At 49.2% G+C, this 15023-nt stretch overlaps 1 protein-coding gene across 8 annotated transcripts in view; it reads right to left on the reverse strand.

The window, feature by feature from the left end:
- The window catches only part of EVA1C (eva-1 homolog C), a 72864-nt gene that overhangs the window by 24826 nt on the left and 33015 nt on the right, over positions 1-15023 (reverse strand). For 7 of the 8 annotated variants that reach the window (XM_064579492.1, XM_064579495.1, XM_064579487.1 and 4 more), the window contains exons 2-4: positions 14545-14741; positions 11169-11292; positions 2856-3008 (exon numbers count right to left, since the gene is read on the reverse strand). In XM_064579492.1, coding sequence (XP_064435562.1) covers positions 2856-3008; positions 11169-11292; positions 14545-14741 — 474 coding nt within the window. The remainder of the gene's footprint in view (positions 1-2855; positions 3009-11168; positions 11293-14544; positions 14742-15023) is intronic. The other variant, XM_045902554.3, reaches the window with a different exon arrangement.

The raw sequence follows: 15023 nt of genomic DNA on the forward strand, positions 1-15023 counted from the left end.
GCGGACCAAGTCAGGGGGAGGTGGCTGGTCAAAAGGGGTGCTTTCTAACGGGGGTAATATTAAAGCATGTTTATACAAGAGGGATAAAAGGATGGTTTGCTGGGGAGAACATGCCCAGTGCAGTTTAAAATCTTCACATACAGTAGCCAAGGAGGAAACGGTTTCTTAGCATTCGGCGCGATGGGGAAAGCACGTCAGCAGGGCTATCCAAGGGTCTGCTCTTGATACTGACCTAGAAGGCGGGCACAGTCCAGGCCTCCACGTGAGGCTGGGGATGAGCTGAGGATGAGGAGCCCTCCCAAGGGCCTCTCCTCTTCCCTGAGAGCCTCTCCCCCCTGCAGAGTGCAGGGCCAGACGCTCTCCTGCGTTTGGCAGTGGTTCCTGAATGCGGTGAACAGCCTGCTCCTCAACCTCACGTGTAGTCAACGGGCAAGGGACAGAAGCCCTTGACCATGAGGGGTACAAGGGGATGGGGGCAGGACGAGCAGGTTGTTTCTGCTGGGTGACTTTGCCGGGGCTCAAACTTTTCCAGCTGAACCGCTAAGCAAGGGGCATGGCCTTCCATTCAGAGACCTTTCCTGCTTCAGTGAGGGCTATTCATGGCATGATCACAGCTGGATGACCGAAGCAGTCCTCGAAGTCTCTGTGGAAACCTCTCCCTTAGCCATGATGTCTGCTAACATTTTCTTTGGCTGATTACGTTTCCCTTTCAACCCAACTCCCATCCAACTTCCCAAGAACCTAAGGCAGTGTGACCCACGGCCCATAAACCATGCAACCTGGATACAGATCTGCGTGCTTGGCTGACGGACTTCTTCTGCTCAAAAAAATGGCTGAAACAGATGGGACTTAGTGCTGCCTCCCCAAACACATGTGGCTAGGTTGCATTTTGCAAGCCTGAGAAATGGGGTACCCCACCCCAATATCAAGAAGGAGAGTCCCTTTTTGCAGAAATAGGTCAGATCACCAAGGGTCCCCTTACCCAGCTGAGGAGACCAGATCATAGGGAAAGTCCCTGCAGGATGTTCAGAAGAACAGGGATCACACTGGCCTTTTAGGATGCATCTAGCCACCCGGGGGGGTAGGGGGGACAAGCTGGGGAGTAGGGAGACTGCAAAGACCAGGCAGTGGTCCCTGGAGCTCATGCAGTAGCAGGACCAAGGCAGGAGGGGGTGGAGATGTTCTGAACACAGGCAGGGGTTACATCTGAGAGTGACCAGAGTGTCAAGAACTCCCAGATCACTCAATGGGGCATGGGGCTGAGGGTGGGGCTGAGACATACACATACAATGGGAAGCCACGCCATTTGGCAGCCCAGCCTGTTAAATGGGAGTCCTCTGACCCAGAGCTAATCCAGGGCAGCTAATCCAACGCCCACTTCAGCCTGTCTCTGTGGGCTGCCAGGTCTGTCCTTAAAAGACCCTCTGCCATCTACCAGCGAAGGGCCTTCCTTCCCAGAACACTGGACTGAGGACCTTGGGGGCACGTGTTCTTTGTGAACTGCTCTTTGTTCTCTCTCTAGTCTCACCTGAGAGCTTGCCTGGGCGGTCGTTCTTTCTTTCTTTTTTTTCAGATCAAGATATTGGTTTTGTATAAATTTATTTTAAAAAATTAATGTTTAATTTCACATGTGATTGTAGCAATTTAATACACTGTGGAGCTCATTTTAGATTTTGATGAATCAAGTGCAACTCTCTGGGCTGTCTCCCCGTGGGGCCTGTTCTCTCAGGTAACATAGAGGGTAGAGTTCAGCCCGCTTCCCTACCGCAGACTGGGGTGTATGATGGTTAATTTTATGTCTCAGCTCGGCTAGGCTACGGTGCCCCATTGTTTGGTCAAAGACCAGGCTAGATGTGGTCGTGAAGATATTTTAAAGATAGGACTAACATTTAACATTCAAAGTGGACTCTGAGTAAAGCAGATTACCATTCCTGATGAGGGTGGGCCTTGACCAATCAGTTGAAGGCCTGGAGAGCAAAGACAGGTTTTCTGAAAAAGGAATTTTTCTCCAGGCTGCAGCATAGAAAATCTGCCTGTTTCCAGCCCACTATCCTGCAGAATTCGGACTCAAGATTAAACACCAACTCTTACCTGAGTTCCCAGACTCCCAACCCACCCTGCAATTTTCAGATCTGCCAGGCACCACCACGGTGTGAGCCAATTCCTTAACATCAATCTCTCTTTCCAAATATAGGTATGTATGTCTTGTTGGTTCTGTTTCTCTGGAGATCCCTGACTAATCATAACACTGGGTGACTTCGATGGGTGGAGCTTTCAGCCCCACATCCTGGCCATCATCTGTCAGCTCTAGACTACAGATCCCGAAGAAGAATGACTCTCTGAGCTCCCCTTGACCCTAAACAACCGGTTAGGGTCCAGGCTCTTCTCTCTACCTTGTATCTCCTCCTTCAAGTCTCTGCTCAGCATGCCAGTGACCCCATAAGGCCGTGCCTCTCTGTAGACACCCCAGCCTCCCCATCTCCCTCCCGAAGTGTGCTTTCCCCCTTAGCACTTGTGTGCACCTGAAATATGACATGCGAGCTCTTTTTGTTTGTTTGTTGTCTCACTACTCCTTTGTTCATTTCTGGAAGGTCAGTTCCATGTAGACCCTGTGTGGTCACTGATGACTCCCCTCTGCCTAGAACAAGTCCCTGCATACAGTCGGTGTTCAGTAACTACTTGTGAAACGACTAAACAATGGACAGATTTGGGAATGTGGGGCAGAAGGAGGTGGCACCCTGTGGGTGGTTCTTCCCTGCCCTTGACTTTCCCTCTAATCCAGGTACTGTCCCCTGCGTGGGGAGCCAGAACCCCAGTGCCCTTGCACTGAACGAGAGCCACATGAAACCACGTACCAAATGGGGGGAGCCGCTCTGCTTCTGAGGAGCAGATGTCCCTCTCCTGGGTCCTCCTGCCATAGCTCGCCCAGTAGATGTTGAGAAACTTTGAGGGGTGGCAGTGCAGCTTCAGCTCTTGGTCTTCACACACGGTTTTGTTTTTTAATTCATCTGAAGCAGAAACAAAAATCAGCGGCACCATCAGTTTCCCTCAGAAGGAATCAGGGAGCCCTGCCCAATCCCTGGCCACTCATTGCCCCCCTGGAGCTGCGCCCTGAGAAGGACAGTGGGAACAGCCCCACCAGCCGTGGGGTCTGACCCTGGAATAAAAGCCCTCTGCAGGAAGATGTGGGAATGACAGTAAGGGGCAGGTGAAGGAGACAGGGGCCAGGTACAGCGGAAGGCAGGGCTCACTGGGCTGGGTTTGGGGATGGGCCTGGCCATAACGGATGTTTCTCTCTCTCTCTCTCTCCACTTGAGGTCATACATTCCTTAATTGAAGGCAGCCTTTCCTCAAATGTTGACTTGGACCCACACAGGTAAAGATCCGGAATTACCTGATTGCAGATTAAACTTCTGGAGAGAGGGCAATTAAACCTTAGCACCAGATTTCCTAACGTTCTAGCGTAAGATCTAGCGATCTTTACATATATAAAAAGAGAGATGATGTAAAAGCAAATGATTTCCTTGGCTAGGAAAGGGAAAAAACAGGGCACGTGTCTTGTGAAGAGTCCCTCTTTAGAGAACTATGAAGAGCCTGCCCCCAGTCTGGTGATTCAGGAGCAGCAGACGCTCACCTGCTGTGGTGTACTACCTTACGACCACCCGCACCAGGTCACGGTTTGTTCCCAAGGAATTTAGGGAAAGGTTTATGTGTCTGTTTAATCCGCCTACCAGAGTAACATTTCCTTTTACAGTGTCACACAACGCTGACATTGTAAATTCACTGCTGATGAAAATACAGCTGATTGGGTTTTGGTTGTTTTTTTTTTAAAGAATGTACTGGAAAAGCATTCAGTTAATAAAGATGTTTCATAATGATTTGATTTTTAAAAGTAATAATCGTTAACACTCCAGACACAAAGGATCACATATCGTATGATTCCATTTTGTTGAGATCTCCAGGAAAGGCAAACACATAGAGACAGAGTGTAGGTGAGTGGTTCCATTGGGGCTGAGGTTTGGGAACAAACAGAAATGACAAGAAATGGACATAGGACATTTTTGAGATGATGGAAATGTTCTGTATCTGGACGGTGGTGATGGTGGCATGATTCAGCACATTTACTGAACCATTGAATGGCACACTTACAATGGATGAAATTTATGTATGTAATATACTTCAATAAAGACATTTCAAAAATTATAAATGCTAATATTTATTGAGCTTGTCCTCTGATTAAGCCCTGTTCTAAGATCTTTAAATGTATCAGTAAATTTAATCCTCAAAACAGCCCTCTTGGGAACCCCTCTTCATATCCTTGGCATGTTGTGTTTTGGATTTTTAGACACTGTAGCAGTTATTCATATATTCTGGATGCTAACTTTCCTCTAATATGTGTTATGAATATCTTCTCCTAGCCTGCCACTTATCTTAAACTTTGCTTTAAAATCAAAGCAAAGCAAAACACAGAGGAGACTATGCTCATTTATTTGCCTGTGTGGTTCTCCTCTCCCCACCTCCCCAACATTTTGTAAGGAAAAAAAATCACTGTATCACCCCCGTACTAGATTTTTCTACTTTGAAATGGCAACTGCAGAGCAAATGGGAACATTTTGCAGTCAAACAAGCCAACAGGAGCTAAATTACAGGAGCTACTCAGACTATCATGGATTGCCTGGGATGGGGAAGAATGTGTCAAGAAGAAGGAAAACTAGCCCCCCCCAATATCCACTCCCCCATGACTACCCCTCCCATTACTACCCCTCCTATGGCCATTCCCCATGACCACCCTCCATGACCTCCCCCATGACCATCCCCCATGACCACTCCCCATGACCATTCCCCATGACTACCCCCCATGACCACTCCCCAACCCCCACTTTCACTTCTCTGACTCACTCATGTTTTTGGATTGAAGTTGCAGGCCATTCCCAGATCCCTCATACATCTCAAGCTAAAGTTTATTAAACTGTGATTTGAGGCCTATTCTATTCTATTCTATTCTATTCATGAAATCAGCTTAGTCATTTGTGACCTGCAATTTAAAAAAACAAAGAAGAGTTTAGAAAGCATCAAAGCGTATCACGCAAAAAGAGGATTAACACTATTTTATAATTTAAAAAAATATTTTCCGTTGTGTGTGTGTTATGCTGGGTCAAAACGTAAAATGTTTTCCTTACTCTGCATTGTAATCAAACCAGTTTGAAAACCCCCCACTGAAGCCTTCCAGGAAGGCGTGAGTGGTAAATACTAGGGCAACGGTGGGGTGACCGTGGGACTTGCATATCCTGGAATCGCTGATGCTGAAGCCCCAAAGTTAAAACATGAAAGAAAATGATTTTCAAATATAAATTCCACCTTTTTCCATAACTTGTGAATTCCCGTGCCCTTCTACACCAAACAGAGAAGCAGCAGTGAGGAAATCTCAATTTAGATTGAGATTGGAAATTCACGATCTCGAGATACCATCAGCTCTGGTGCTGATAAACCTTGGTACTGTTCTTTAATCCATGATGATGGGAACACTCAAGGTGATGAAATGTGTGAAGCAGAAACCGGGTTACAGATGTTCACAGAATCCCCGCTGACTCCCCACCCCCTCCGCCCAGTATCCTAACATACCAGGAACTAACAGAGGAGGGAAAATTTAAGTGGTGACTAAGCAATGTTTAGAATGCCCTTCACCCGTTCACTGGAATCTTAATTCAACAGTTTAAACCTAAAGCCAAGAAAAGCTTTGTTTTCTTTTGCTAAACAAAAAGAACACTGAGTCTGACCCTGACATTGGAGGGTTTGATTTTGGTGAGTCACATCCGCACTGGGATGAGGTTTTTGATGCCTTTTATGAGTAAACGCTAAATCCCACCAACACCAAAATAATGCCTTACTTCAAAGGCCCAGAATGAAAGATGGCCTTTGATGCAGAACAGAGGGCGCTGGTAGACACACCAAAAGAGCCCAAGCCCCCTTCCAACTGGGAGAATACTGAAGAATGTTAAGAATGCCTTCCAGTGGCAGAGCTCACCAAAAAGGATGAAAACCAAGCCTTATCTAGCAAACTGGAAGTTTTCTAACAGGATTGGCTGGTTTGCTTGCTTGCTTGCTTTCTTCCTTTCTTCCTTCCTTCTTCCTTTCTCTTTCTTTCTTTCTTTCTCTTTCCTTCCTTCCTACCTTCCTTCCTTATTTTCTTCCTTCCTTCCTTCCTCCCTCCCTCCTTTCTTTGTTTCCTTCCTTCCTTCCTCCCTCCCTCCTTTCTTTGTTTCCTTCCTTCCTTCCTCCCTTCTTTTCTCTTCCTTCCTTCCTTCCTCCCTCCTTCCTTCCTTCCTCCCTCCCTCCTTTCTTTCTTTTCTTTCTTTCTTTCTTTCTTTCTTTTCTTCTTCCTTCCTTCCTTCTTCCTTTCTCTTTCTTCTTTCTCTTTCCTTCCTTCCTACCTTCCTTCCTTATTTTCTTCCTTCCTTCCTTCCTCCCTCCCTCCTTTCTTTGTTTCCTTCCTTCCTTCCTCCCTTCTTTTCTCTTCCTTCCTTCCTCCCTCCTTCCTTCCTTCCTCCCTCCCTCCTTTCTTTCTTTCTTTCTTTCTTTCTTTCTTTCTTTCTTTCTTTCTTTCTTCTTTCTCTTTCTTTCTTTCTTTCTTTCTTTCTTTCTTTCTTTCTTTCTTCTTCCTTCCTTCTTCCTTTCTTTCTTTCTTCTTTCTTTCTCTTTCCTTCTTTCCTTCCTTCCTACCTTCCTTATTTTCTTCCTTCCTTCCTTCCTCCCTCCCTCCTTTCTTTGTTTCCTCCCTTCTTTTTTCTTCCTTCCTTCCTCCCTCCTTCCTTCCTTCCTTCCTTCCTTCCTTCCTTCCTTCCTTCCTTCCTTCCTTCCTTCCTTCCTTTCTTTCTTTCTTTCTTTCTTTCTTTTTCTTTCTTTATCAGAATTTTTTAAAAATTAGAAGAGACTTTTTAAGGCCTGTCATGAAGTGCATTTATCAGCCACCACCTCTCTGATGTACTAAGGCCCATTCATTAAAGGAGGCCTCGATGCTGGCCAAACTCACCCAGAGTAACACAACACCTGCACTCTAAGGCCTCCGGTGATCCTGTCCCCAGAATATGGGCCAATCATCTGGAATGGAGGGGCCTGTGAGTGTCACATTACATGCTTGGGGTTACTGCTGTGTGATGTTGAGTCACTTGGTTCCTTGGGAATGTGCTAATTCACTGTCACCTAAGAGTGACACTTCTGGGTCCTAAAAACAATGGGACCACTAACAGATTGCTACTTTGGATAGAGAAAGAGAATTTGTTTTAGAGCTGGGTGAGAGTGCTCAATGGTCTCAGATTAGAAAAGGCGGGGGGGAGACTTCCAGAAGGGTTGCCATCAGCCCCATGAGTGTGGACAGGGAGAGTGACAGGAGCCTGGGCAGAGGGACAGCCAGGACTCTTCCTCAAGGACAACAGTAACAAAGTCTCCCTCCTAATACTGCCAAGCCAGGGGCTAGGTGGGGCCTCCCTAATGACACAGATATGCCCCTGCATATCCGCAGGGGGCCCTTCTAAGCGGGGTGCCATGATGAGAATGTGTGATTACTGTGATTACTGATGTTACTTTCGACGATCATACACGGCGATATTATCAACATGCAGAGAGAGATTTAGTCACTTTTAATGTGTTTTTTTAAATTCTCTACAGACAGTGTGTCCTGTTATTGCCTGCACCCTGGGCAGACCTCACCCCAGCCCCCCAACACCTGGTGTCTCACTGCCTTTTGGTCATTCATATCCTCAGCAAGGATGACTTTATTTATTTTTTATTTATTTATTTATTTATTTTTTTAGCAAGGATGACTTTAATCTGCCTACTGGAACGACGGCCACCAGTCACTGAGGTCCTCTGCTAAGCATCTTACAAAAGGCACTGTAGCTTTCGTCTACACAACACTGTACTTATACACTCTTTACCACAGCCCCGTGCGGGAAGCGCATTATCCTCACTTGACAGTTGAATCACGGACCTGACGCTGGAAGTTTCCCTATAAAATAGCTCCCCGACCACCAACAAGCCAGCCCTGGTTGGCAGCGTTCGCCCAGCTCCCTGGTGTAAATGCTCCTGTGGTGGCAGACTTCACTGCCGGGAAGAGATGCGCATAGTTGGCTCTCAGGATGAGGGCTGGGTCCCCGCACTCCTGGGTGCAGCAGGGTTCCCCTTAGGACAATCAGTGTCACACTCGGGCTGGCACCGGAGACAGAGAGCCTCCGGGGTGAGAGGGCTGCAGAAAAAGAGGCGGGAGGGTAGGGGAGCCCCTCCCTTCCTCCTTCACCTCACAGCAGGGACAGGAGCATCTCCTAACCTGCAATGCCTCAGGTCACCGAGGCCCATGTTACCCAAGGTGCTCTGGTCTGAACGACTGCATCCTCCTTCAACTCAAGTTGAAATCCTAACGCCCAGCTGGATGGTGTTAGGGGTGGGGCTTTTGGAAGGTGCTTTGGTCATGAGGGTGGAGCCCCCAGGGATGAGTGCCCTTTGTGAACGAGACCCCCAGAGAGATTCCTCGTCCTTTCTGCCAAGGAAGGTGGTTATGGCAAAAAGACAGCCAACGGTGAGAAGGTGGGCCCTCGGCAGACACCAAATCTGCCAGCACCTCGGTCTTGGTCTTCCCAGCCTCCAGAACTATGAGAAATAAACTTCTGTTGATTATAAGCCTCCCAGTTTATGACATTTTGTTATAATAGCTCGAACAGACTAAGACACAAGGGCTCTGCCCCTAATCTGTTACCACACAGGGCAGCCAGAGGGGACTTTAAAAACCCAGCCACACATCCTCCCTGCTTAAAGAAAGAATCCACCTCCTTCCTCGGCTATCAGGGCTCGGGGATCCTGCCCCAGCTCCCTGGCCGGTGCTCTTGCTTGCTCCCCAGAGCCCCCTGCTCCCTCTGGCCACAGGCTTCCGTATGGAGTGCTCCTGTGCCCGCCCCCTATCCTCCAGTCCTCAGCCCCACCATCACCTGACAGGAACGCCTTCCCTGCACCACCCTGCCAGGGTCAGTTCCTCCCGGAGCAACCTGCACAGTACCAAGACAGCAGGGCTCCTGCTGAGATGTTTTCTGGACAGATCTGATCTTTCTGGAGAAAGGTGATATTTGTTAGAACCTAAAGGACAAGAAGAAAGCAGCTGTGTGAAGATGTCAATAAGTGCTCGCTGGATGAAGGAACGCTGGGAGCTGTCCCAGGTGGAACCACCATCTGAGAAACTTCCACAGAACACGAGAGTTCTCTTCATACCCAACAGCTGGCCTGACACCTGTGCACAGGAGATGCTTAATAAGTATTTTGCTGAAACGAGGGGGCGCCTGGGTGGCTCAGATGGTTAAGCATCTGCTTTCGGCTCAGGTCATGATCCCAGGGTCCTGGGATCGAGCCCCGCATTGGGCTCCTGGCTCAGCGGGGAGCCTGCTTCTCCTTCTCCCTCTGCCTCTCTCCCTGCTCATGCTCTCTCTCTCTCTCTGTATCTCTGTGTCTCAAATGAATAAATAAAATCTTTAAAAAAAAAAGTATTTTACTGAAACGAGATTAGTGATCAGACCTAATTGCTCGGTGCAGGAATAAGGCTGGTGGCCTGGCACTGACTTAGATTCGAGGTTCTGCCACCTCACGAGGGTCTTTTTCCTTCTCTTAGAGGCTGGTCCTTCGCAATTTTTTATTACAAAAAACTTCCGACGTATAGGAAATGTGGGAGATTATCACAAGTGACAGGCTTATTTCCCACCACCCAGATTCTCCAATCCTTAACGTTTTGAACAAGGGCCACTTTAAAAAAGGGTTGTCTTTCCCACCATGGAAGGAGGACGGCCGTTTTTGAGACTTAGCCATGGGAAGGACATGACTGAGAACACGGAGATCGGGAAGGGATGTTCCCAAGTGGGGCAGGCGTTGACAAGAATTTCTGGGGAGGGCCCGGCTGGGATGTCAAGTTCGGGCCCGCTTGTGGGTGTTTGTGATCATGTGCACGTGTGAGTATGTGTGTGACGGTGGGTCTGCGTGTAATAGCACAGACAGGCGTGCTATTGTGTGTACGAGTGACCGTGCGTACGTGGTAAGCGTGTGAAGGTGTGTATGTGCGTGTGAGTGTGAATGTGTGTTTGAACACACAGGCTGGGGGAAGAGGCAGAGGGGCAGTTCTGAGGTATCCGGGCCCCAGCAAGGAAAGGGTTTAAGACGGAAGGCTAGATATTTGCTGAAAGGATCCCGCGCTTTCCCTTCAAGTGCGCACTTGAGACCACGCACGACACACGTGTGACCCAAAGCCCCACCCGCCCCCGGCACCCAGGCTGCCAGTGTCTTGGGAAGATGCTGGGCTCCAGAGGCAGAAACCAACGGAGAACAAAATGCAAAAAAACAAAAACGGTGTGTTGGGATGGCAGTGCAGAATTTTTTCAAATGATTATTCCTTCAGTATAATCCTTTGGTTAAATGTTGTTGCTCTAACGCTGCTTTCTTTTCAACAAGGATTAGCAGGAGCCTCTAATGTCGCCCTTACCTATGGCTTCTCTCGGGCTGGGCCACCACATCTGTAAGGGTGACCTACTCGCTAAAAAGCAGTTCCTTTTGGCTGCAGTGGGTTGATCACAAAACTAAGGTGCGTTTCAGGTGACACAGTCAACGGAGAGAAACGCAAGAATCAGAGTAGAAGAGGCTGCTCCAGCCAGAAGCCCTTCCGCTTTCTTTCTCCAGGAAGAGACACTGGGTACAGAGCCCCTGCTTCAGTGAAAGCAGAAGAGGCGATTCATAAAGATCTGGAACCCGGGGCTCCGGGGGCAGCCGGGCCCTCTCATGAGAGCAAGCAGCCCCGCAGCTGGGGGTGGGCTTCCTCTGAAAAGGAGAACTGGCTCCTCGTTTGGGGGAAAGGCCTACCTTTAGCATGGGTACAACTGAGGTTTACGTATCAGGAAGGACATTTTGAATTCAGGGATTCGTAAGAATGCACGCAGATATATGGGTGTATGCACACACACACACAAATACACACAAACTATTCACGCAAATACCCACAAACTATTACAAAAACGGGTAGGACATCTCTATTAACAAGTTTCTAAGTGGGACAAATACCAACTGGCAGAGAATCTCCACGAGGGCTGTGAATGAAACAGGGAACCCGCACCCCAAACACGCTGTCCCCCTCAGACGTTACTTACTAGGCTGGCATTTAAAGGAGACCAGGAGGTATTTACTGCTTCCTGGGCAAAGGTCAGGTCCAAAAACACGGCTATTGACCAGGAGGTGGCAGGCCCGCTGGTTCTGGCATTCGTCCAGCACCTTCTAAAATGAGGGAGTAGAAAAGGGATAGGCTTGAAAACCACACGCAGCGTCTGGGAGACCCCACACCCGGGCGGCTCTGGGCTCCGAGAAGAGAAGAGACACCTGTCTGTCCGGCCTGGGGTCCGCACGAAGAATCTTCGAGCGGCCGTGAGCTGTGTCTAAGGCGAGATCAGGTCGGCTCCCTGCCTCCCTGTCTTTCCCAGAACAGGACACCTGACTCACCAGTGGCAGACCCCCAGCCGAAGACTAGCCTCCAGTCGGCCTCGGCTGGAAGTGCTGCCGATGGTTTTGGCAAAAGTACCGCATGGGGGAGGCTCCAGGAAATATGAGCAAGATCCGAGAAACTCAGAGCGTGGGCGAGACAGGCCTCGGAGGTCCCTTCTGGGAGGGCCGGGACAGAGCCGTGGGGATCAGGGATCACAGCCGTATCTCTCCAGCCTCGGAAATGGCCGGGCACCGACCACAGAGAACTCAGCATTCGGGGGAGGCCTTGGAGACGCAACCCGAACACGGGCCAACCGATAAAAATTAAGAAGCTGATTCCCACCCTCGCCAACCTCCAGGGCACGGGACCCACTGGTTCCCTTTGGAGCAATTTTCTTCATGGAATGCTCAGGCTTTGCTGTTGAGCATTTGGCTTACACGTGTTCCTTCAAATGTCTCCTGCTCTCAATTTTTTTCTGGGCAGTTCACCCCTTCGGTTTTTGTTTTGTTTTGTTTTGTTTTTCGCTTGTTTGTTTCCACAAAGCTACTCTTTTTTTCTTTAAAGATTTTATTTATTTATTTGACAAAGAGATAGACAGAGCCAAAGAGCACAAGCAGAGGGAATGGCAGAGGGAGAGGGAGAAGCAGGCTCTGCCCTGAGCAGGGAGCCCAATGCGGGACTTGATCCCAGGACCCTGGGATCATGACCCAAGCAGGAGGCGGACGCTTAACCAGCCCCTACATGGGGTCCCAGCAGGGCTTAGCGCCTCGCTTCTGCTCTTCTACTTCCCAAATGGAGCAAACCCTGCCCATGATAGTCACAGAAGCCTTACACTCTATGGCTGTTAAAAGAACTCCAAGTCCAGTGGACATTTCCCAAGAATGTACTGGACTGAATTTAGCACAGATTCCCGAGCCTGAGTCTCCGTGTCCCTATAGTGGCTCATGGTGTATGTCCGTGGAGGAGGCTGGCCCCACCAGCTATCCCTTCAGGGGCCCAGTGGATGTGTATGAAACCAGGAAACATGCCCAGGGAAACCCTGAGGAACCCCCACAGACACACAGACACAGATGATGGGACACATTCTCGTGGCCGAGGGTCATCGTGAAATGACGCAGCCCTTGGGTGGCTCCACGTACATATTACAACCACAGAGTGGGACTCAAGGCAGGGCTGTTTCCAAACGGTGTCACGGCTGCAAAATGCACGGAGGAGGGGTCTTCCTGGTGACACTCAGCCACGGGCCAGATCAGCTGAGGGGCTCCTGGGTGAACAGCGACAGTTCTCTCCCAAGTCGGGCACCTTCACTCTGAGGCAGAGGAAGCCCCTTCCCACGATCCCCAAGGCCAGTCAAAAGACACAGAATAAAGGCTCTCTTGATCTCTGGATGAAAGAGAAGCGCACGGGGTTGCTTCTGGCAAACAGACCTTCCATACAACTTCAGAGCTGTGTTCACAAATGCTAACTTGTCTGCTTGGCTATGGAAACATCCTCTTCCCTCGGGCCTGCCTGGCAGAGCCAGGCGCCCATGTTGGAAGGTGAGGGTGGTGCCCAGGCTTTGGAGATGCCAGGGGTTCATCCTTTCACAAAGCAGGCACTCCCGTCCTATTGGCACTGGCTAATGTCCCTTTTATGCACCCAGGACAGCAACAGACGGCCTGGGTACCAGGGATGGGTGGGCAGGGAAGTTGGGGTGAGGACTGGGGGCAGGCCAACAGGAATACGGCTCCTGCAGGGGCGGCCAAGGGGCAGGAATGGGGTGGGGGGCACACAAGGGAAGTGCCTGTCCCCAGAAGAAACATGTGGCCTCTCCTCAGGATGTGGAACCCATATCCAGGGAATGCACTCAAACATATTCCTTTGGCTACTCAGCAGGTATCTTTACCAATCACATGACTACACAGATACAACGATGCTTGGGATGGAAGCAACAAATGGTGTGAGAAATAGGAAAATCCTTACGTATCATATTATTTGTGCTTCTCCTCTTTGGGCCTCTGGGAGAGCTACACAGCCTTATGCTAATCCCATCACTCCTTAGTCTTCCTCATAAATTTATCTTTACCCATATTTCCTGTGGCTGAAAAAAATCAAAGAGCCAGGAGTAGTCTAAAATCCCCATTGAAATATTAGCTCTGTCCTCCTCCTATACCAAATCTTTCCCTAATGCCAATTAAAAAAAAAAAAAAAGAAAGACTTAGCCACCCTCCACAAATTTCTGGTACTGTCCAATAGAAGAACAAATCAGCAGAGGCTGCCCAAAGTAGCTCAGAACCAGAATGATGTCATCATTCACAACTGGAGAAGCAAACCATCTTTTATTTATTTTATTTTATTTTTTAAAGATTTTATTTATTTATTTGACAGAGAGAGAGAGAGAGCGAGAGAGGGAACACAAGCAGGGGGAGTGGGAGAGGGAGAAGCAGGCTTCCTGCCGAGCAGGGAGCCTGATGCGGGGCTCGATCCCAGGACCCCGGGATCATGACCTGAGCCGAAGGCAGACGCCCAAGGACTGAGCCACCCAGGCACCCTGCAAACCATTTTTTAAAGAACAACTGTGATTGAGGTTTCCCTCCCTCCAGTGCATTCTCTAAGAAGTTGATCATGACCTTGGCTGTTGGCCTCACAGAGACCTTGTCGTTTCCACTAAAGCATCCTCACTCTTCCCTCTCTGCTGGGGTATTGACAGGAGGAGTGGTCCTGGAGGTCAAAGCCCAACGTGACTGTACTTGGCTTTACTACAGTGGGGAGTGTGCCTCCGGATAAATTCATATTGCAAGTGTTTTACGGGAGTTCTCCAGGAAGTAGGAATTCCATTTAGACTTGTTTGGTGAAGAATCCTTTTGAGAAGCAAATAATAGCTCACCCGTGAAATTGGTGATTTGTATGAACTGGGGTTTTCATGGATCAGGTTTGCTTTAAGTGAACTATGTAATCACAAGCATATATACAGAGAGAGAGAGATGGGGAGAGGGAGAGAGGGAGGGAGGGAGGGAGAGAGAATGAGAACCATTTTATCATCTTAAAGCAGCTACGAAGGGCAGTACCTGCAACGTGGTGGGTGCCACGCAGGCTACGCTGTCTTCCCTCTGGGAGGCAGGCTGCTGGGCACTACACATTTGGTAATCCTGCCCATAAAATGCCGATTGAACACTTATCGTGGAATGCCGAGGGCACTGTAGATTCAAACGGTCCCCATCACAGGCATAGGCGGTGTGGTTTTGCAGGAGTTTGGTTAGATAACCTGGAAAATATTCAGCTGGGTTACAAGAGGCCCAGGAACCCACCACTCCTTCACAGCTTTCTGAACAGGGGGACCTCGGCTCCCCCAGGGGGAAGGGGCTGGTCAGTCATAAAGATGGGAGACGGAGCTTCCTTAGCAGCTCCCATAGAGAAGACCCCAAACTGGGCTCGAGGTGAGGCTGAAGGAGCAAGGGCCAGTTTTCCCATCTGGGTTGTAAACCTTGGTCTGGAATGGCCCACTGGAAGGCTCAGAGGGCTCGTTCCCTTTGGGATTGGCCAGGAG

The sequence above is a fragment of the Mirounga angustirostris genome, unplaced genomic scaffold, assembly GCF_029215605.1.
Source record: "Mirounga angustirostris isolate CCGP_5_RB_7025 unplaced genomic scaffold, mMirAng1.0.hap1 SCAF_1, whole genome shotgun sequence".
In the NCBI taxonomy this organism is placed as follows: domain Eukaryota; kingdom Metazoa; phylum Chordata; class Mammalia; order Carnivora; family Phocidae; genus Mirounga; species Mirounga angustirostris.